The sequence below is a fragment of the Stegodyphus dumicola genome, chromosome X1, assembly GCF_044657685.1.
Source record: "Stegodyphus dumicola isolate Sdum_Otavi_A_Nest chromosome X1, ASM4465768v1".
NCBI classification, from domain to species: Eukaryota; Metazoa; Arthropoda; class Arachnida; order Araneae; family Eresidae; genus Stegodyphus; species Stegodyphus dumicola.
In genome coordinates this window covers 237,008,345-237,030,597 of record NC_140780.1, presented here as the reverse complement: position 1 = coordinate 237,030,597, position 22,253 = coordinate 237,008,345, and the positions used below count along the sequence as shown (strand labels likewise).

Below are 22,253 nucleotides of genomic sequence, written 5' to 3'. Positions count from 1 at the left end.
CAAGATGTTATCTACCTTATAAGGGATGCCTTCAGGGAAAATTTTCTGAGGGAAGCGTATATTTACGTTACACAGAAACACCATGCAAACAGCGTCGGGAACCGCGCCTATTAGCTGCCGAGCAGTAAAACCATTCAACACTTGTACTTTGACCTGGGTTCATTTATCGGATAACGGGTTGTCCGCATGGTTGGTTTTTCATGTTTCTCCCCAGGAAACATGAACCAGTTTTTTAAGAAGGCTTCCACGAAGGCATCTCATTTTCTTTGGCACATAGCCTTCGCAGGCGTTGCAGTAATTCAAATAATCCACAATACTTCGAGGGGAAGCGAAGCCAAGAGGAACTACCAGTGTTAAACACTGCTATGTATTTGGCCACTCATGAACTTCTAGTTATAAATTAGAATGCGTTAAAATTTGGGAAGAAAGGGGTGCGAAAAAAATCCTACATGCAATTTACAGAAAGTTCTTTCATCAAGTTTTCAGAAATTTGTTGACGCAATGAAGGATTTATGCACTGCTAATCAGCTAAATCATCCTAAACCATTAGCCATCAGGTCATCAACTGAAATTTGCGAAGAGCTGGATCTGCATTTTATATGATATTTATTACTAGGCTTAACAGTCAAAATTACGATTTAAATTCATATTAGAAGCTATGAACTCTTACTTTGAGATTTTGTTTTGTTAAATCTTATTTCACGTGGAGGAGCTCTTTTTTTTTTTTCCATTTGTATTATTCATAGTAGTAAAACTGTTGTTAAAAAGAAAAATATAATATAAAGAGAAGTATTTTCCTATGACCAGCGTTAAGTGATAAATGAAAAAAAAAAAAAAAACTTTTATGAGACCAGGGCGAAATGTATTAACAGGTATCGTAATCTTACCCCTAAATATAACCTTGCATTTACTTTCCCGAAAATAAAATATCTGTTGCGTAAAGTAGGGCGTTTATTTTATTTACGGTATTTGATGTACTCTGTAATCCCTGGCGAGACGGTCAGAAAACGTTTTTAAAAGTATGCCTCTGTTATTTAAATCTCGGTAAGCTGAGATTCTGCTGTAACGTATAGTACATTATTTGCAAGGAAAGTTTTCCATTTCCGGATGGATAAAGTCGCTTAACACACGCAGTTCGGGAACGGGCTGGCTGCATGGCCGTTTTCATGGCTTTCACAATGCGTAAATCGTATACGAGACAGTGTTTCCTCAGTCCAAGGACATACCTCCTCTTTTAAGCAGATAACCCTCGAGTGCTTTGCCATATAATGTAATCAAATAAACCAAACCAAATCTTGTCCAGATGTTATTGTCCCCTGGAAAATGAGTTTGCTGCTGCAATATTTTCGTTATTTTCTTTCACATTACGTAAGAATGAGATAGTCTTCTTTGGAAAAGCCTCCACAAAAACCATTTCTGAAGCAGACTGGCTTTTGCTTGCTGTAATTAATTCCTTGGTTTAAGATGCTGTATGTTTTGCGCTTCTCTTCCCAATAGAGAATAATTTGAATATGACGCATGGATTTATTGTACAGCAGATAAAAAAAATTAATTTTGTTGCTTAAATAGCTGACTCTTCGTTACATAAAAGATACTGCTATATAAACGTCTGGTTCAATGATTTTTTTTCATTATATTCTTTACACGTTAGATAATTATCTGTATCCCGACTGATGTTCTAAGAATGAATAAGCATTTCTTAAAGAAAAGACAAAATTTTTTTATTTAGGAATTCAGCTTGCATTTGGAAATATGCTACAGTTAATTCTTTAGTTTAAGATGCTATATGTTTTATCACTTCTCTTCACACGATAGTGAATAAACTGCAATAGACGCATGGTTTTATTATGCAACAGATAAACGAATTTTTCTGCATAAATAGCTGACGTTTCGATGTGTAAAAAAAAAAAATATCTGATTCAACGTTATGCTTTTATGCATTTTATTCTTCACACTTCAGATAGTTATCTGTGCCCAGACTGACGTTCTGAAAATGAGTAAGGCTTTCTTGAAGGAAGAAAGTACTGTAGACAGTTATTATAAAATTATGAACTGAGCTTGTATCCAACGATGAACAGCACCACAAAAATATCAATATATTCTGTTTATCCAGTACATCACAAAAAGACTAGTTTTCTGTTTTTTTTTAAAGTATAAGAAAGAAGCTTGGTTTAAGTAAGTATAACGCAATCTTCAATGTGAAAGTACAAATTTATAAAAATAAGCGTGCCAGTAGAAGCTTTATTTATAGTAATGTCGATTTTAAAAACAAACAGTGGTATGCTTGCTGTGAGTATGCTTAACTCATGAAGTACATCGCATTTCCGAATTTATTAACGTTGCACGTTTTAATTCAGTGATATTATGTTTTGTAATAAAAATTGGACTGAATCGAATTATTAAATTATGGGAAAGCACAACAGGTCTGTGTCTATGAGGCAGTAGAGATTCGTAGAGATCTATCTATGGGAAATTACTCATATTTGTGATGCAGGGAAAAAAGGACTGAAGAAACCTCACGCAGATTGCCTTTTGTTCTGCTCTAAAACATCTTGGTGAGAATTACTAGCGATTCGTGGCTTTAGCCGCTCATCGGCTAATAAAAATGGTTAAATGATTGTTTTCAGAACTACGTTAAAACAGATTCCATACAGTATTGAATTATGAGTAGTATTTTACCTCTTGACAGTTTTACTTCATCAGAGTGTATGCTTATTTCAAGAGCTAATTAAAATAGTTAAGAAATACTTTTCTATAACAAGGCCTACCAGCGACCGAGTGGTAAAGTCGCTGAACACTATTAGTTTGAACTGGGTTCGAGTCCATGTGAACGTACTAGCTGCATGGATGTTTTCGTGGTTTTCCCCATGTGTAAAGTGTATACGAGCCAGTTTCTCTAGAAAGTCCTCCACGAAGGCGTCTCTCCTCTTAAGCAGATAGCTCTCGAGTGCTTTGATATAATCGCATAAACCAAACTAACCTTCTTATAACAGACCTAAGAGAAGGATACCAATTTGGGCCTTGAGTTTCGGAAAATTCAAACATGGATTTAAATTTATTTTATAGAAAACTACTGCTTATTTCACAGATGCTCTAAAACAGATCCTTCTCCTTTGAAGAAAATAAAATGCGGTGCTCCTTAGTAAACAGAGCCATAATTATTATCATTTATCATTTTTGAAGTTATATCTTACATTAAAATACGGAAATTAGCTAAACATCAGAAAATTTTTTCGTGTGTCAGAGAGATTTGTGTTTTTGTTTTATGAAATACATGTAAGATTTATCGAAAATTAATGCCCATATTAGATTCATTTTTTTCACTTTCAAAGTTTGTAAGCTTTTTTATATTTATGAACGTGCCTCCTTTATTACATAATTACGGAAGCAGTTACTTTACATTTTATACATAATATTTTTTATAAAACTCACTAAAATGATATGCTAGATAGCACAAAGAAAAATTAGCATAAAATACAAAATGTCTAATTTCTCATAATTTAAAATTTAGAGTTTTAAGTCAGAGACTGTAACCTAAGCACTGCAGTTATGTCTAAATACAAAAGTTATCAGCATTTATTATGCTTTTGTGAGTTAGTTTCGTTAGATTTATTGTTATGTTAGTTTAACTGAATTGAGAAAATTACACCGAATGAATTTTGAATCAATATATACTGCTACGACTTGCAATAAATTCGGATCAATCAATCATTAGCATTGAAGCGGTCATCCTGTCATCATATAAGTTGCCATATGTTACATTATGGTGCTTAATTTTGCTCTCTATTTCATTACTTTGAGAATTTCTCGACGAACTCACGTGGAAAAACTAAATTAGAAATGCATATACTTTCTCTTAATTTACTTTTACACTTAACGGAAAATCAGTTCTTTTAAATGGAAATAATTTTATTTAGACTGCTTCTTGTTAATTTTATCTGTTCCCTTTCTAAACTAAAAAATTCGAAAGATCTCCAAAAACAGGAAGGGAAAAAAAGTATCTTAAATTACTAAACTAATTCAAATCAATATTAAATTCAAACGATTAGCAAGAAAATCGATTTTTTAACACTAGGCCTAAGGAAATAATATCTAACACTTAACAGAAACAATTCGGATCATTAAAATGTTAGCAAAGGAAACGAAGGTCTCTTCAGTTTCCTTCGGAAGAAGGAAGAGTACGAGAGTTTAAATATAGACTGGGGTCGTCAGCAAAGACTTCCGTTGTCTATATAAATCTCCCATACAACTATTTTGGATGTGAGGGAGCAAGAGATGCACTTACCTAAGCACGTGCCGAAAGATCCGAGGAGCACAGCGAACCGTAAACCTCTCTTTTCCAGGATCCAGTTCGCGGGAAAGATGAGCGGAATGTAGGATGCCATATAAATCATGGAGGTCCAATTGATGGCAATTTCTTGAACACCATAATATGTGCTAACAATGTTCGTTATAATAGCGTATTCTATCCATTGAAAAGCATTTGACATAGAGTACATCACAAACAAGAACAGCATCAAAAACCGGGATCGATAGACTTGGGTGTCGCCCTCCATTTTGGTTGCCATGGCGCCAGCTGCCTGAAAACAAGAATGAGAACGGGATAAGTTTGCGTCACCAGAATTTTAGAAGGTCACGTTAACTCCCTCTGTAGCAGTGACACTCGAACTGAACTGAGAAATTCAGGCTTTCGGGCTGTCGTTTCCTCAAAAATATCACTCAAAAGAAAGTTTAAGAAAGTTCAAAGTTCAAAAGAAAAGGCAAGATTTCAAAAGCTTTTGAATTACCTTTGCACGTAGAAGGAAGACAAGATTTAAAAAAAAGAGAGAGAGATGAGGAAGATGGAGGAAAAATAAATAAATAATAAATAAAATTTTTAAAAAAAAACCTAACAGAAGAAAGGTTTTTAGGAAAATAAATAGCAACGACAGCAAAAATAATAGGTATCGGAGAAAAGAAAAAGTAAAAGGGGTCTATAAAACTGGGGAAACCAAAGCAGCGCAAAGGCGAAGGAAATGTAGTTAGTTACAGAATGATGTGGTTTAAAACAGAAACTGATAAAATGTAAAAATAGAACCAGTATATAAATAGGAGTTAAACCAGAGCTTATTACAGCACAACGACGGGGAGGGGACGTATGAGAAATGGGAAAGAGTAACAAGATTAACAGACAAAACTACAGGTAAAGCGAAGCAGATCTCATGTTTTTATACACGCAGATACTTATCTGCTTATATTCCGAATGACAAAACAAAAAGGAACTAGACAGGAATAGCATCAAAGTAGAATACAGAGAGTACTGAAAGTAAAAACGGAAATCATGGCTATTTAAAATATACTCAATTGGCATTTAAGATTCAATCTAAAAACAGTAGGGACTAATATTCCTTGTTATTCAGCACTTTTACGTGTTATGTATGTCACTATTACTTATTATTCAATCACGTTTAAGCGTTGTTAATTAAGTACATTCCATCAGCACTTTTTAAACTGTCTCAGCTCACTGCGAGAAGGGCCGTAACGCGTGAAAAGCCGGAACAATTGAGATACCGTGAATTGAATGGCAAGAAGGCAAACTTCACTCAGTAATCACATTTCAGAAGTCACGAACATTTTTAAACCTCGAAATTAACTGACAGCGGCATCGCGTCTTCAAGTACGAAGACTTATTTGTCATCTCATCATGTTAAAATGAAATTTCTTTCAGGAAATCGAGTTTCAGAATTCACTCCATTACTTTATCTTACTATTTACTTTATCTTAGTACTTACTTTTATCTTAGTATTAAGTTTAATTTTTTCCTTCGTAAGGGGAAAGACTGAAAGCATAATTCTGCATATCATATCCAATCGTTTAAACACTCTCAAATGAAAACTTAAGTCTTACGAGCGTACACACCAAACTCGAGAAATAAAGAGTTATTTGCTTCAGACAAATAACAAGTACATTAATTTATTGAATTGTTGGAGGTATCTATCGTTAAAAATCTTAGATTGTATTATTATATCTAGTCTTTTATGAAATATCTTCCTATAACGATTAGTGAGTGAGGTACTGAATTGAATCAGAAACCTTTTTTTCTTTCTTCCTTCGGATTTTACAAGCTTAAGTGTTAAGAACTTAAGATGAACTTTAAAAATGTTTTAACGCCACACAACAATTGTTTTTAACATGCTTTGCGCGCAAAATTTGTCTAATATTACACAAAAGTGCTAATTTCGTTTTTTTTTAAACAGCAAGAAGTAGTTGCGATTAATTAAGTAACTGTGATTAACAATTAATTTTTTAACAGCGAGAAGTAGCTATAGTTTTCAATGAAATGATGAAAAATATTTTCATTCGGAGAAACACATTTCCTATAAACACATTGTATAAATTAGCATTTTGTAAGTCTTAACTTTATAGCACTTAACTGACACATATCTCAAAATATACCACGCTTTTAAAATTCTAATGTGAAATATATACATATCAGAATATGACAGATAAACAAATGGTTATAGAATTTCCTCACTTGTATACATCGTTTATTGTACAAAATAAATCAGAGTCAAATACAATTACGCTCAGTGACAGAGTCGTATTATATATTTCGCTATTTAATTTCAATCTTTATACCTCGCGGGAAAGCGTTAATATTTACAGCTGGTGGTAAAAGAACTTACCAGGTTGCCTATGGATCCAGACATGATCAGCAAATACAACTCCAATCAATGGATCTACTTAAAAAAATAATAATAAAAAAATTTTTCGTGTTCCACTTCCCGTTTAAATAAGCGATCAATGACGTCACAGTTTCATCCCGTACATCCTTGTCGGAGCCCTTCACAAAATTATTGTTGTAGAACCGAGCTGAAAACAAGAAAACTAAAACAATGGCCCTAACAGAAACGAGATGACCTTATGTAGCTTCACGAAAGTATCACTCGTTATGTAATAGCGTGGAAGAGGAGGGGAACGATATTTTAATCAGACAAAGAAGTGCTAAATTTCGTAAAGTTACTTTTTTTACGCGAATAAAATTTAAGGAAGGTTCTAGTTGGTAGAATAAACTATTCGACTAAAGAATCGTTGTGTAAGAAAGATTATGAATAAGCTGTCAGATTGGGTGATAACGTATCGTGCTAGTAGAAGTTACGCAGTATTTCACCGAATGGTTTTGTTTCATTCGAAAGACATTTCGTTTGTTTGAGAAACATTAAATTATCTGACAGATTAGTTTCCTCGGATTATCACCCGTTCCACAAAGTCAGTCATAAAGTCATTTACTGTCTGACTTTGTGGAAGAGATTCACTTGTTTAATTATTTCAACGCAAAATCAAGGAAAAATATTTAGACGCAAGAGAAATTATTAATTAGGCTGGGATTCTAGAGCCTCAGCTGAACTGAGAAAAATTACAAATATCTGTACTAGCATTTGTGTTTTGGTCCCGTAAAGTATGCTGCTAAAATTTAAATCTCTCCATTATAAGAAATGTTCGGAATGAGGATCAAAAAATAATTTTCTCAGAGAACTTGACATAAGAACCTGTTTCCTTCGGAAAGGGGGCCAACCAGCGGCCGAGCGGTAAAGTCGCTGAACACTGGTAGTTCGGTCCAAGGTCGAGGTTCTAGCTGCATGGGCGTTTTTGTGGTTTTCCCCATGTGTAATGTGTATACGAGCCAGTTTCCCTTAGAAAGTCCTTCACGAAGGCATCCCTTCCCTTAGGCAGATAGCCCTAGTGTGCTTTGCCATAATTTAACCAAACCTTCGGAAGGAAATCATAGGGAAAACTGACCCTTATGATTTCCTTCAGAATAACACCCCCTCCTCTGACATAGCCTGTAGCTACGTTACAGGAAGGATGGTCATTACTCCTGTTTTCATTTTCTTGCTTTGTTATTCATGAATAATTTGTTCTGCCTGAAACCAATAATTTTTTTTTTCTCACAAGAACCGTTATTTGATGACTTATTAATTACTTCTGTTACTATTTTAGAACAATTGCAAAAGCAATTCCGGCTTATGAAAGAAGATGTTGCATGTTTAGTCCTGAGCTTGTTAATTTTTTTTTTTTTTTAATTTTTACTGTAGCTTATAAAGAGAATAAAACGCATTTAAACAAAAGTATTAAGTCCTGCTTTAACTGTGGTTCATCAGATTCGCTAAAACTAGTAGTTCGACAGATCCCGACAAAAGTGCTGGCAGCATGGGCGTTTTCGTTGTTTTCACAATGTATAACAAGGTTGGTTCATTTTATTACGGCAAAGCTTCGAGGGCTATCTGCCTAAGGGGAGGGATGCCTTTGTGGAGGACTTGCTAAGGGAAACTGGCTTGTATACACGTTACACATGTGGAAAACCACAAAAACGCCTATGTAGCCAGCCTGTTCGCGGAATTCGAACTTCGGACTGAGTGACCAGCGTTCAGCGACTTAACCGCTCGGCCGCTGATGAAATAATGTATAACGAGGATACGAGTCAGTTTCCCACAAAAGGTTCTCCAAGAACGTAATCCTTCCCTTAGAAAGATAGCCCTCGAGAACTTTGTCATTACCAAATAAATCAAAACCTGCACAACTGTACATTTACATGAAAAAAAAGATGCATTTTTAATTCAGTAAAGTTAATTCACTTTTTTCTTATTAAACACACTTTTGATCTCTCTGTATCTATTTTATTTCTGACTATTGAACATAATTTCCTGATTAATTTCAACGGTCAAAAAAAAATAAATTCAAAATTAATTGAAAATCATCAAACTTCACAGCGCACTTCAGGTTCAGGATACTTATATTTAATTCCGGCCTGTTAGTAAAAACTGTCAAGGAAAGTCGCGGAATGGTACAAAACTAAATTTAATAGCTCTATCTTTTTTTAGTAGTTCAAAGAAAATGCATTTTAATGTGCTCATTTGGAGACAATAAGCAATTGTTTCGCTCCGAGATCCTTCCTCCTTTCGTCGTATCAGTAAATGGCATCATTTACATGAGCACCGAAAACAAAGTCTGAAGAGTTTGTTCTAAAAATATGCTCAATATACGTCAATTTCTACCCATACTGTGGCTTTCGCAGAAATTTAAAGTGATTATTATTTGCCCTTCGAAAGCTAGCTGTGCAGGAGAGATGTTTTACAAAGATAAATGATAACTGCTGAGCAACTTCCAAAAACTTACCACTTGTTCTTCCTTAATATAGAAAATGCCAGTGCCTGGAACATGCTGATTACTCTTTTGAGTGCCTTGCATAATCTTGACTTCAACATTCGCACAAACGTTAAAAGTCGCACCAACGACTCTTTGTTCCGTTTTCCGCTAGGTCTTCAAAAGCGACTATGGAAATACCAAGAAATCGATTTTGGGTTTTAAGGAGAATAAAGGAAATGAATCATATCAAGTGGAGTGAAGTTCTGCGACAGGCTTGACAAGATATTGGAGGGGGGGAGAATGTCAAATACGTTAGCTCGAAAAATCTAGCATCTTTCCAGACAGCTGGCTTGGCAGAATCACAAAGAATTTGCCGAGGTGCAAATAAAATATTTCAGATTCGATATAAACTAAATGAAAGTCACATATACGTGGCTTAAAATTTGATTGTTTAAAATAAATGTATAGACTATAACCATTCATGAAATTTACAAATATTTATGAATAAAAGGTTCTCTTGAAGCTTTTGGTATCAAACAGCATTTTATTAAAAATATTTGTAAACTTTATTAGTGAATATACTCTATGCAATCATTTGAAATTATTTTAAAATAGGCATGTACTACAAGCGAACATTAAGAAACATTTAGAAAAATTCATTACAAGGTAGATTTACCTCAAGTTAAGTTTCTAATTACTTCTGGCTATTATTCGATAGATTTTGTGATTATCTAGCAACTCTCACTTTTATCCCAATATCTGGTTACTGGCCCACCAGTAGCTGAACTGTTAAGACCACCGAATACTTGTAGTTTAACTCTGGCTCGATCGCAGGCGAAAGGGTTGGCTGCAAATTTGATTTTACATATGTGTAATGCGAGTCAGTAAATCAGTTTCCCTCATATACAGCGGCTCAAACAATTGAGAATACGCCTTACTTTTACTTAATAAATCGAACTTCGATAACACACTACCAAAAAGCGGAAACATATTTTTATTTTTACACATAACAATTGATTTAATTTAAAGTAAAAATAAAGAACAATCAACGAAAAAATCCTAAAATGAAAATAGAAAATTATAAATATAAACCAATGAAAAATATGTTTAACTACCACTACATTTTTCCTACGTGGTTTCTGTTTTAATCTAACGTTGCGTAATCTTATTTGAAACCTTTTTACTTTTGTGATGAAGTTTGTTATATGAACGTAAGGCCTCACTTTTAGATTGAAAATGGTTCCTCGGAAAGAAACCAGAATTCATGTAAGGAAATTCGTACTCAGATTATATAAAAAAGGAAAATCTTATTGTGAAATAGTTAAAACTGTTGGTAGAAGTCACACGTGTCCAGAAAATCATTGGAAAGTTTTAAAGTGATGGATTGATTGAAAATAAAAGGGGAAGAGGAAGGAAAGGTATTCTGAGTGATGTCTCCAAAAGAAAAATTTTGAAAGATATCAAAATTGATCCTAAAGTAAGTGCGGTCGAACTTGCTCAGAAACTTCTCAAATCATTGGCAGAAGTTTATGAAACTATGCGAAATGTAATTAGACAAGCTGACTATAAAAGTACAGTTGCTAGAAGGAAACCATTCATCAGCTTGCAAAATCAGAAAGCGTTTGGAGTTTGCAAAAACTCATCAAGTGAAGACGAATAACTTTTAGAAGAAAGTTATATTCACTGATGAAAGTAATTCAACATTTTCGGCAGTGACTGCCGTCGTATCGCACGGAGAAAGCCCAACACCGCTTTGAATCCAACACATTTACGTCCTACAAGTTAAACACGAGAGTAGCTCCGTCATGGTTTGGGGTTGTATGGCTTCAAATTGGGTTAGAAAATTTAGTTTTTATACGTGGCATTATGAATCATATAGTTTTCTTTTATATACTCCACAGTAATCTATAAAGAAAGTGCTAAAAAGTTAGATTTTGATGGAAATTTCATATTCCAGCACTACAGTGACCCCAAACACACGGCACACAACGTCAAAATGTGTCTTTTTCATTGTAAATAGCAGTTACACACCACCATAATCCCCTAAACATCAATATAAGATAAAATCTGTGGGCCACACTCGAAACAGCTGTCCAAAAAACACAAAATTGAAAACAAAGCTCATTTAAAACAAGTGTTGATAGAAGAATGGGATAAAATATCTTCCCATAGGACTAAAACGTTGGTCGAATCGGTACCACGACGTTTGGAAGAGATCATAAAAGCCAAAGTACATGCAAAAAAATATTAACACTTTCTTTGTAGGTGAAATATCACAAAAATTTTGTTGGTGTATTCTTAATTTTATGAGGCAAAAATCTCCATATGTTTATCTAAAATGCTTCTGAATTTTTGGTTGATAATTCTTTATTTTTGCTTTAAATTACACCATTTGGTATGCGTTAAAAACGTGTTTTTCCTCTTAGTAATGTGTTATTAATATTGAAATTTAGATTTATCAAGTAAAAGTAAGGTGTATTCTCAATTGTTTCAGCCACTGTACTCTTAAGAAGGCATCCATTACCTTAAGCAGACTGCTCTTATGTGCTGTGCCATATTCAAATAACCTAACCTATCTCGTTACTAAAAATATTTAACCTTAATTTACTTATATTATAACAATGTCTATTGCACTGCCAGTGTTGAGCCCGTTTTCTGATAATTTTAAATTAATTCATCATGTAATACTAAGTAAAAGATCTCTGAGCAACGATCTAATGGTTAAAACCGCGACCAAATGGCTTAGTTATACAAATGGTTATACGAACTTCTAAATTGTATCTGCCCATCCATGGCCGAGCGGATAAAACCGCTGAGTAATAATAATTAAATCCAGGTTCAGATCTCGATGATCGCGCTGTTTGCCTGCGCGTTTTCGAGGCTTTCTCCCTGTGTGACGTGAATATGAGCCAGTTTCCATTAGAGAGGCCTCCATGAAAGCCATCAATTTCTACCAGGCAGACGACTCTAGCGCGCTTTGCGTTTATCTAATGAATCCAAATTTAAAATATTTCTTATGCTTTAATGCATATGTAGCCTGGTTTCTTAAATATTAGTGGTTGACGATGAAAGTGAATTTCCCATGTTCAACGTGTATACGAGCCAATTTCCCTTAGAAAGTCCTCCATGAAGACACCATTCGCCTTACAAATAACGGTTTCTGTTTATTTAATTACGGCAAAGAACTCGAAGGCTATCTGCCTTCAGGAAAGAACGCCTTCATGAAGGACTTTCTAAGGAAAATTGGCTCGTATACACTTTACACATGGGGAAAATTACGAAAACGCCCATGCAGTCTGTGCCCATTAAGTACGTGTCTAAAATTTGTTAAACTCTGTTAACATTACGAAAGAAAAATCACTGCAACTGAAGGTTTAAAAGAAAAACCCTCTTCTCACTGAAAGTAAATTTTAAAATTCCTGAATTAATGAATAATCAAATAGCCGCTCAAAATATTGGACACTTTTCATTAGTTCTTAGATTTGGATTATTTAGATTATGACAAAGTTCTACAGGGTTATTTGCCTAAGGAAAGGGATATCTTCGTGAAGGACTTTTGTAAGGAAAACTGGTTCGTAGTTATGTTACACATGTGGAAAACCATTTATAACCCCTGCACAGCAGCACAGATTATTTTTATAAAGATTAACATGGCTGTTCAAAAATACTTCTGGATGAATAAATAAGTAATACGTCAGTGTATTTAGAATGTATATTCATTTATACAGCACACTAAAGCATGCAATAATTATACATCTATGATATACATAACAGATTTACAGGTTATTTGACCATCGTTCAGTAATTAAATGACATATTTAGTTTCCCTTACATAGCACTGAAATAATTCAGTTAAGTAATCTGTTCACGAATATTTTGTTAAGGCGGCAGCTGAAAGTTATCCGGCCAATTGAAAGAAATGGCTAAATGAAGTTTTCATGGTTTTCTAGGTTGTAAAGTAAATACGGGCAGGGTTTTTTTAGAAAAACCTCTACGAAAGCAGAAAGTCTGTGTATGCACTTTTGTGCAGTCAAATAATCCGGTCTTAGCTATGAGTACTTTTTTATTTGATTCGGTTTGGTTTGGTTTAGCTGAATATGGCAAAGCACACTGCAGCTATCTGCCTAAGGGTAGAAATGCCTTAGTGGAAGACTTTCTAAGGGTACTGGCTGGTATACACATTACACATCGGGAAAACGGTCATGCAGCCAACCCGTCGGAGCTACCAGTGTTCAGCGATTTTACTGCTCGCCGGTTAATGATATTACAAAATAGTTGGGGATCCTAAACAGAGAGGGAGGGGGTACACTCTGCAGCAAACTAAGAAAGTAAAATAAGAATTAATCGAAACATATTTTTACACCAAACTTTTTCGGTAGGATAATATGGTGAAGAAAATTACCAGCTATTTTGGATTTGCGAGAAGCGCTTTTTATTTAACGATAAAATCCCAGCGTGGAATCCATAAAAAAGAACAAAACAATGAAGAATTGTGCTTATCTCGGGAAGCATTTTATAGTTTGATTTTCTGTAAAGCCTCCTGTTACTTTAATATTTTTTCGTGCCTTCAGTTCTTTGACAAGCGCGAAGGTGAGGTGAGTTATTTGGACAAAAAGAAAAAGCACGTTTCCTGTGAATTTCTACGTTTAATACTTCTTCCCTGTGACAGTTGTTTCACGTATTGTTTCATCTAAATCTTCTCATTTCTTTGCGTGATTCAAATCATGCGATTCTGATGTTGGATGTTTGCTGTTAGCCTTTTAAGAGTGTTGCGTAATTTCTTTGAATGTAATCCTATTGCGATTTTTTTATTTTTCAGATTCTCAAGCTATCATTTAAATAAATCAAGGGGTTAATAACTAACTTATTTTTAAAAGGGAGTTTATATTCAGCATTATTATTCGCATTTAGCTATTAAAAAATCTTAAAATTCATCCACTTGGAAAAAAGTACACATAAAGTATTAGGAAGGGGGGGAACCCCGCTGTTAACAGAAAATTTGGGAGACACTTTAATAAGCTTGCTGTCCAAATGATGTTACTGCCTTATATAATAAGCAATGCCACGATCATCTTTATACTCTAGGTTTAAGTGGTTTTGGTTACATTCAGATATCTACCAGTTTCAGGTATTTACCAGTTTTCGTGTCGCCAAAAATGAACTGCATTGTTCCAGATATTGTCCATTCTATTTATGCCCAAAACAGAATGTCTTCCATATTTCTCATTATGCACAATATTTTGAAAAGAAGCTCAGAATTTTCTTTAGTTGTAATTAGAACGCTTTCCCAAGTCTCGAAGTTTCTTTCAGTAATGTGTTACGAATTTCAGTCTTTTAATTCGGTTTATTTTACGGCCTTTTCCAGGAATTTACCAAGAAAACCTCGATCAATTTGTGGGGTCATTTCTAGAAGATGATTGACTTTTGATATCTTTACATCCAATATAGTTGTTCTTTATTTATACTCGCAAGATTCCTACAAAATAAAAACATTTGAATCCAGTAATTTTTTGGAGCGTTTGTCTTTGTGCAGCGTTTGCTGCTTTTAAAGGTTTCCATTCCCTTTTTAACTTGTATTATCAATTTACGAATGTCTCCTAAAGTTTTCTCATTTAATTTTATGTCTCGAAATGTTTATTGAAGTCGTACTCGTAAAGAAATGTTTTGGACCCTAATTTAGATATTAAGCATGTCCAAATAAACATCACATGAAGACTAAAAGTGTAGTGTTTTCTTTATATTCTTTCTTTACATAATTTCATAAAATAACTCTTTCTAATTAATAATAACTTCCGCGTTAACTATATCTCTCAAACTGCTCCCAAATGCTCAAATAACTTTCTTTCCGATTTGGTTCGTCAATCGATATTAATAATAAGTGATAATAAGTGATAATAAGTGAGTATTATCAGTCTACATGATGATAAATCTTTACATATAATAAAAGAAAGAGTCTGTCTGTGTGTCAGTGTGTGTGTCTTTCGTTCGCGCTGCGCGTAAGCTAATAGACCCACGGCTACGAAATTTGATACATAGGTGCATCTAGACAAGAGCCAGTGCACCTCGAAGCGATTTTTTCGAATTCGAATTTTTTTATTTTATGGTTTGTGACGAAATCGCGTCATTTTGAGACATAGGAAAGCGAGATTTTACTCTACACACTCCATTTTCCCATCGTCATGAAACGTAGGCACTTAGCTATTTAACGAACTTAAAATAAATTTAGTGTTTCAATAAATCGATTAAATACGAATTTATTTAACAAAGTGAGCTTAACACCTTTTCAACGGGATTTTTTCTTTAAAAATGTACAGTTTATTTTTCTTTGATTTATGGACATGTTAAACTTTCATCCTTGTGACTGCTTTTACAAAAAGAATTCTGGAAAAATGATAATATTTTGTATTTAAAAAAAACCTTTTTATTGAAGCTTCCGAGTACACTTCTCACATCTTTAAAAATGTGATTTTGGCAATAATTTTCCTTTCTTGTTGTTGTTGATAGATTTTTGATGAAATCGCATCATTTTGAATAGTTTCATTCTTTTAGAAATATGGATTTGGCAACAATTTTTCATCGTATTTTTTATGTCACTGTTTTTAAGAGATTGGCATATTTCATTGTCATTTTTTATATATATAATACATTTTTATTGATTTTTTTTTTTGATAAAGTTATTCTGCGGAGTAAAATTCTGCGCGGAATTTTTTATTTTTTGAGTTTCTTTCATGTTATATTTTGCTCATTTCACTATTTGTAAGATATTGAAAAGTTTTGCATGATTTTTTTTCCTTCAACTTTTTACTTCAGTTGGTTAATTTTTTCTATTAGGCTAATTAATATTTGTATTAAGGGATATAGATTATTTCATTGTAATTTTTTTCTCTTGAAAATATAAGATAAAATATCATTAATTATACTTTGCTTTTCAGATTTTTTTTTTTTTTTTGTATTCTTTTATGTTATTTATTGCTCATTTCACTGTCTTTAAGATATTAAAAAGTTTTGAGTTATTTTTTTTAGGAAACAAAGTTCTTAACCTCCTTTATACCATTTGAGTTCTTAAGATTTTGCAAAGGGAAGTTGGTTAATTTATTTATTAGGATAATTAATATTTGTATTGTGGGTTATTGCTTATTTCATTGTAATTTTGTTATACGTAATAACTTTTTTTATGAAGTTGTTCTGCAGAGTAAAATTCTAAGCAGTTTTTAAATTTAACGTTTGGTGTTCCCTTCAGCCATTTTTCCGGTACATTTAAAAGTCAGAAGAAGGCTGGCAGCGAAGCTGCTAGTTTTGAATATTTTATTCAGGGTGTTGACTACTCTTCAGCGTCAGTTCTGACTACTGTTAAGTTAATTGCGTCCTATCTTAAGGATGCTTGCTGTTATTTTAGTTACTTTCCAATCTAATAATGCAAGCTTTTTAGTTATTTTTATGCATAAGCAATGTAATACAAGATGTGAAACCATTACTAAGATTAACTTCAACTTACGGGGCTTTATTTGTTTTGCCTTTTTTAAAACTTTGTTTTTGTTCGATTTTTTTACGGCATGAGAGTGTTTACAAATGCTTATCGGAATTTAATTGATTTGCACTTGATGGCAAATTGCTTCGCCAAAGCGTTGACGGAAGAGAGTACTTATAAACTAATGCTCAACAGCATATATCGCTTTGAACGGGGATATCTAGTAGGATTTCCTAAAACGCCTCCTTATCGGTACGAGAATCAAAACATACACTTTATTTTACCCGAATAGATACTTCAGATTACAAACATCACAGTGTTTACATCTCATTTATCTCAAAATATTTTACATCACTGGTGAATGACTCTAATTATGAGTAAACAATATACGAATAAATGTGAATTAAGTTGAGATCAAAGTTCTTCATGACATGAGTTACTGTAAAAAAATGATAAATACAAGTTTCAACAAATTCTTTTCAGAGCCGATCTTTCGAAAGGTATATTTATGTTAAATGGGAGTTATTTCGGGTTAAATTTTGATCGTTTTTCTTAAAGAGTAGGCATTCTACAAGAATAAATTGGAGAGAGGAGGATCGGAAAACGTTTCATTTTAATGTACTGTAATTCATAAATCTTGAACTGTATTTGGTATAAAATTAAAGAACTGTAATCAAGAAAGTAACCCGCAAAGCTGTCATTTCTTATCACGATTTCCATTTTTGCAACAATAACTTTTAAATGAAGTATTTTCCCCGTGAAAGATATTCAAAATTCGAAAAATATCAGCATTTTTGCGTATGCTATTTCATCCCGAAGTTGGTAAGTAAATACTGCTCGGGATAAATGTTCATTGATGAACGACTCTGTAAACGCTGAAGGGCAACGTGCGCTATTTAAAAAACAGTAGAGAAGTAAATAACTTGAAAATTTAATCGCTGAACTATGAAACTAAAACAATTCTCTATACGCACATTAAATATCATCCACAAAATACCTATCTCCAAATATGCAAGAATTCAATATTTAAATAAAAAAGCGTCGTTGAACGAAATTGATATCGAAACAGAAACCCACATTTAGCGACGTTAAATGAATGCCCACAGGCTCCAAAAGGCACTGAATTAACAGTTTAATTTACAAGACATCAATATGCAGAAACCTGCTGTAATACAACATAATATAAATGAAAGAATATGATATTTTCTATTACAGGAGAACACGAAGCAAAACATATTTTTCTAGAGAAATAAACCTGCCAACAGGATTCTTTTAGCGAGAAAACATATTTTCGTCATCAGCTCGTTTCAGGTGTAAGAATTTTTTTCTGAGTTGTACTGAATTATTTGAATACAACAATGCATGAAAACGTTATTTACCTAGGGGGAGATGCTTTCGTGGAGTACGTTTTAAGGGTAAAATTTTTCTAAACATAAGTCTACCTCAAAGGTTAGTTATTTTAGTTAACAAAGAAACAGGATGACATATATTGAAAATTTTATTTAAAATCTTTTGAAAACTATAACACTGTAATATAACTACGCGTTTAAGTTAATAGTGGACTATATGTGACATTGGTATCTATGTCTTTCTAGAGATAATTGTTTGGGGCCATAACAGAAAAGAACCATAGGATAATTTAAGAATTTAAAATGTAGACCATCAAAAAAATCTTGTCTGAATCATACTGAATATATGGTATGATACTGAATATATGGCCTTGGTTTGTTTTACAACAATCAAGTATCAAAACGTTTTAAAAATACTGAATAAGATGTCCTCCTCGAAGGCATCCCTTTTCTTACACAAATGCCCCTGGAGTGATTTCTCATATTCAAATAAGCATATACAAACAGACTGAAAAATGGCCTTTCGAAATGCGTAAAATCCATTTTAAATGCTATCAATATCGAAGAATTATTTGCGAATAATTTTTTAGAAACCAAGCGGAAGATTAGATTGAATTTTTTTAACTACAGCAAAGTGCCCTGGGGCTATCTGTCAAACCAGAGGAATACCTTTTCAAAGAATATTTTATCGGAAACTTGCCGTTACTTACAATACTAAAAGTGCTACAAACTCTAATCCAGTCAACTCCTTCAACTATAAAGAAATGAAACCCGGGTTGAAGTTCCACTGTTTCGGGGCTTTAGCTACTCCACCACTGGTGCATGATAAATACGTGAAGAAACTTATAGCTTTAATTTACGATATATGAAGTTGCACTGAAATGTATTTCGGTGAGAAATTACTATTTCCAGACCCCTTGATGAAGTTTACCTCAGTGTACACGTAATAAAGATACGAAACATCAGATTATTTTGCAGTCAATATACAGTTTTTAATCCTATTAAAATTTTTCAGAAATACAGGCGAGAGTTATAAAATCCTGAACTAAGACTTTTGGCGACAATATGTAAAGTTTAATTTATAATATCTATTTTGTGTACATTGATGACAAAATTTTTATTTAGTAGGCTTTGCTTTATGAAACGTTATTTCTCGACGTTCTGTTTTACTTTCTTCGAAATCCATATTTTGACATTTTTTTTTTTTCTTTTGCGTTACTTATCTGCAATTAAAAAGCGATTTTTTTTTAATATGAAAACATAAAAATGCGATTTTAGAATTCCGAATATTCGCAAAAATAAACTGAATTTTTTGTACCTCATGTACTGACGAGCACAAGAAATTAATGCTGAGCATAACTAGTTAGAATTATTACAGAATAGTAATTACTCATTGCATACACTTGCACAAATTTCGTGCTGCAAGATTATGATTAGAATCAGAACGGTGATTTTTAAAAACAACTTGCCTAAATTTCATTAAGAATGGTCAACAGCACCACAGTGTGTTTACTTACTTCTAACTCGTACACTCCCATGTTGCCACTTCAGCTGTAGCAATCTGTAGTAATCTTGCTTTTAAGCAAGAAGAAAGGAGATGAGGACTTTGCCACTTCAGCTATCCTATATCCATTACTAAACGAGACGGCTATACTTATAAATCACTTCAATACCTTAGCTTGTTTAGAGAGTGCATGCTGGGTAAACAAATGTAGCATTGCCTTCTTTTTTCTTGTTGCCTCAAAATGATATATTTATTTAAAAAACTCAATATTGCTGTCATCTATGTATATATTAGAAAATATTCTGGAGGATATCACTAAGAATTTTGAGATGAAGCTAGTATGCGCATGAGTATGTGAGTACAAAATTAATATATTGTTATGAATGCAGAAACTTAATGACTTTTAAAACTTGAATATTATACGTGCTTACAGCAGATGTGAATTTACAGATAAACTTCAAAGAATGTTTTTCAGAAGCTTGGTGTTGAAAAGATTTGAATTGCAAACCCCTTTCATTAAACAGGTGCATCAAAGGAAAAAAGAACAAATGGTTCATTTAGAAGATTAAATAATAGTCAATTAACCGCAGAGATTTTTGCATAGCACAGATTTCAGTTTGAAGATATGCTAAAAATTTTTCCACATATGTGATATCTTCTGAAATTGTTATTTAAAGATATATCTAGATAATTCACTATTGGAACTTGTTCGCCAAGCATCTGGTCTTTATTAATCAGTTAAATGGTTTTGTATCGATACATAATCATTAGCTAAGATTTCTCTGGGTCAGAAATTAAACGAAAAAGCAATCTTAGATTGGCGTAGGTTTTGAATAAGATTCCATCAATTTCCAGAACAAACAGACATAGTTCCCTCTTCTTCAGAAACAAAAGCTGTTTTAGTTAATCGGTACAGTAAGTGAAGAAAGCAACTTTAGATTGGCGTAGATTTCTTTTTATTCGAAATCTGCACCGATCTAAATTTGCTTTCGTGCCTAATTGCGAATTTTATATTAGCATGTTTCTCTTCCAAATAGATTTTCTGTGTTGTGGATTAATTTTCCATTTTGCAGCACCTATCTTTCATACCAGAAAATTTCACTTTATAGTTGAACTGTGTTTTTCAGTTCTTTAGATTCTGCAGTCGGGGCATTATCATCAGTATAGCACTCTAATAAACAATTATGATCCACATGGAATTTCGGGAAGCCATGCACTTAGATAAAGCACAATATGGACACGGATACATTATAGCTAATAACTGATATATGGAGCCTTATGTTAGCCCACCTTGACAGGGTTAATACCTGATAGACTAGAGTCTTGTCTCAGAAAAAGAGGTTCTGTTCTCCCAAAAAAGACTGATTAGCGGCTCAAGTTAATGACAAATTTCTCAGAGAGAAAAGTATAAAACACTTCATGGAATAGTGCGTTTCTTGAGGAGTTAGAAATTTCATACAGTTGTTAAAAAAAAGGCCTTTTGATCCCCTTTAAAAAAGCCAGCTTTTGACAAAGCTTTTAATTTTCGCTTCAAAATTGTCGAAAGGGTTAAACTGGTAATAAAAATGACTCTGCGGAAATTTCGTAGCTCTCTCTTCAAGTATGCAAAACTGAGAGCTGATTGGGTCGTTTATTATGCCTCGCACTTTTGAGCATATAAGGATACTTTCTCCCTCCTTCTAGCATGCCTTTGTGGTGTAACGGTAGCACACTCGGCACGTATTCGAGAAGTCCAGGTTAGCGTCCAAGCGAGGGCATTGGATTTTTTTCACATCAATGCTTTCCCCCCAAAAAAAATTAAAAAGTCACATCGTTTCTACTTCCAAAAAAAAAAAAAAAAAAAAATCTTAAAGTTTTCAGATTTTAAATTACGTCCAAAGGGGCGTTTTTTTAACGCTTTGTGTGTTACCTTTATTTATTAAATAGCGTGTTCTTTGTAAATAAACAATAAAATTCAGTTCAACAGTAATGTCGCAAAATAATTTTAAAATGAGCATATCTTTAGAATTTCCGATACACAGTTCCGCGCGCTGGAGATAAAAAGGCATTTTTATCCCCGTAGAGTGCTGCCATTGCTCGCTTTTAAATCGTTGAGCTTGTTACTCAAAACTTCGTTAAAGTTTTACAGAATATGGAATCGATAATAAAACAAATTCCAAATTTCAAATTTGGGCTTTCAGATGTCCATATTCGCAGTAGGATTACGTCATTCAAAATTCGTTGGCTCTAGGTACCGTTATTTTACCACAATGCGAGAAATATACATCCATTTATGCAGATTTTTCATTATTTAATTTCTTAAAATATAATACAGGACGATAGTATTTGGTGGCAAAGACTTGAAAAGTGATACAGCCTTTTAAAGTTTTCAACGCCAAATTGCAAAACGAAAACAATTGTCCTTGAGGGACAAAGCCCCTTTGGAATAATAAAAAAAAAATTAAAATGATAACATAATACATTTTTAAAAAAATCTGAAAGGTTTCAGATTTTAAATTACGTCCAAAGGGGCATTTTTTAACATTTTGTGTGTTACCTTTATTTATTAAATATCACGTTCTTCGCACTTAAACCATAAATTTCAGTTCAATAGCAATGTCGCAAAATAATTTTTAAATGAGCCTAACTTTAGGATTTCCGATACACAGTTCCGCGGGCCTGGAGATAAAAGGGTCCCCCTTTTGCCATTGCTCGCTTTCAAATCATTGAGTTTGCTACTCAAAAAATTGGTGAAGTTTTATAAAATATGAAATAGATAATAAAACAAATTCCAAATTTCAAATTTGGGCTTCCACATGCCCATATT

The 22,253-nt window shown here is 33.4% G+C and overlaps 1 protein-coding gene across 6 annotated transcripts in view; it reads right to left on the bottom strand.

Moving 5' to 3' along the window:
- Positions 1-22,253, bottom strand: part of HisT (Histamine transporter) — a 115,170-nt gene that overhangs the window by 81,079 nt on the left and 11,838 nt on the right. Inside the window, exons 1-2 of one of the 6 annotated variants that reach the window (XM_085807206.1) lie at positions 19,461-19,479; positions 4,286-4,580 (exon numbers count right to left, since the gene is read on the bottom strand). The exons of 1 other annotated variant lie outside the window; for it this stretch is intronic. In XM_085807206.1, the coding sequence (XP_085663332.1) occupies positions 4,286-4,568 (283 nt within the window). In that variant the 5' untranslated portion in view covers positions 4,569-4,580; positions 19,461-19,479. Of the gene's footprint in view, positions 1-4,285; positions 4,581-6,665; positions 6,792-9,156; positions 9,309-19,460; positions 19,480-22,253 lie in introns of those variants that run through there. 4 more of the 6 variants (XM_035371112.2, XM_035371113.2, XM_035371114.2 and 1 more) reach the window with 4 other exon arrangements.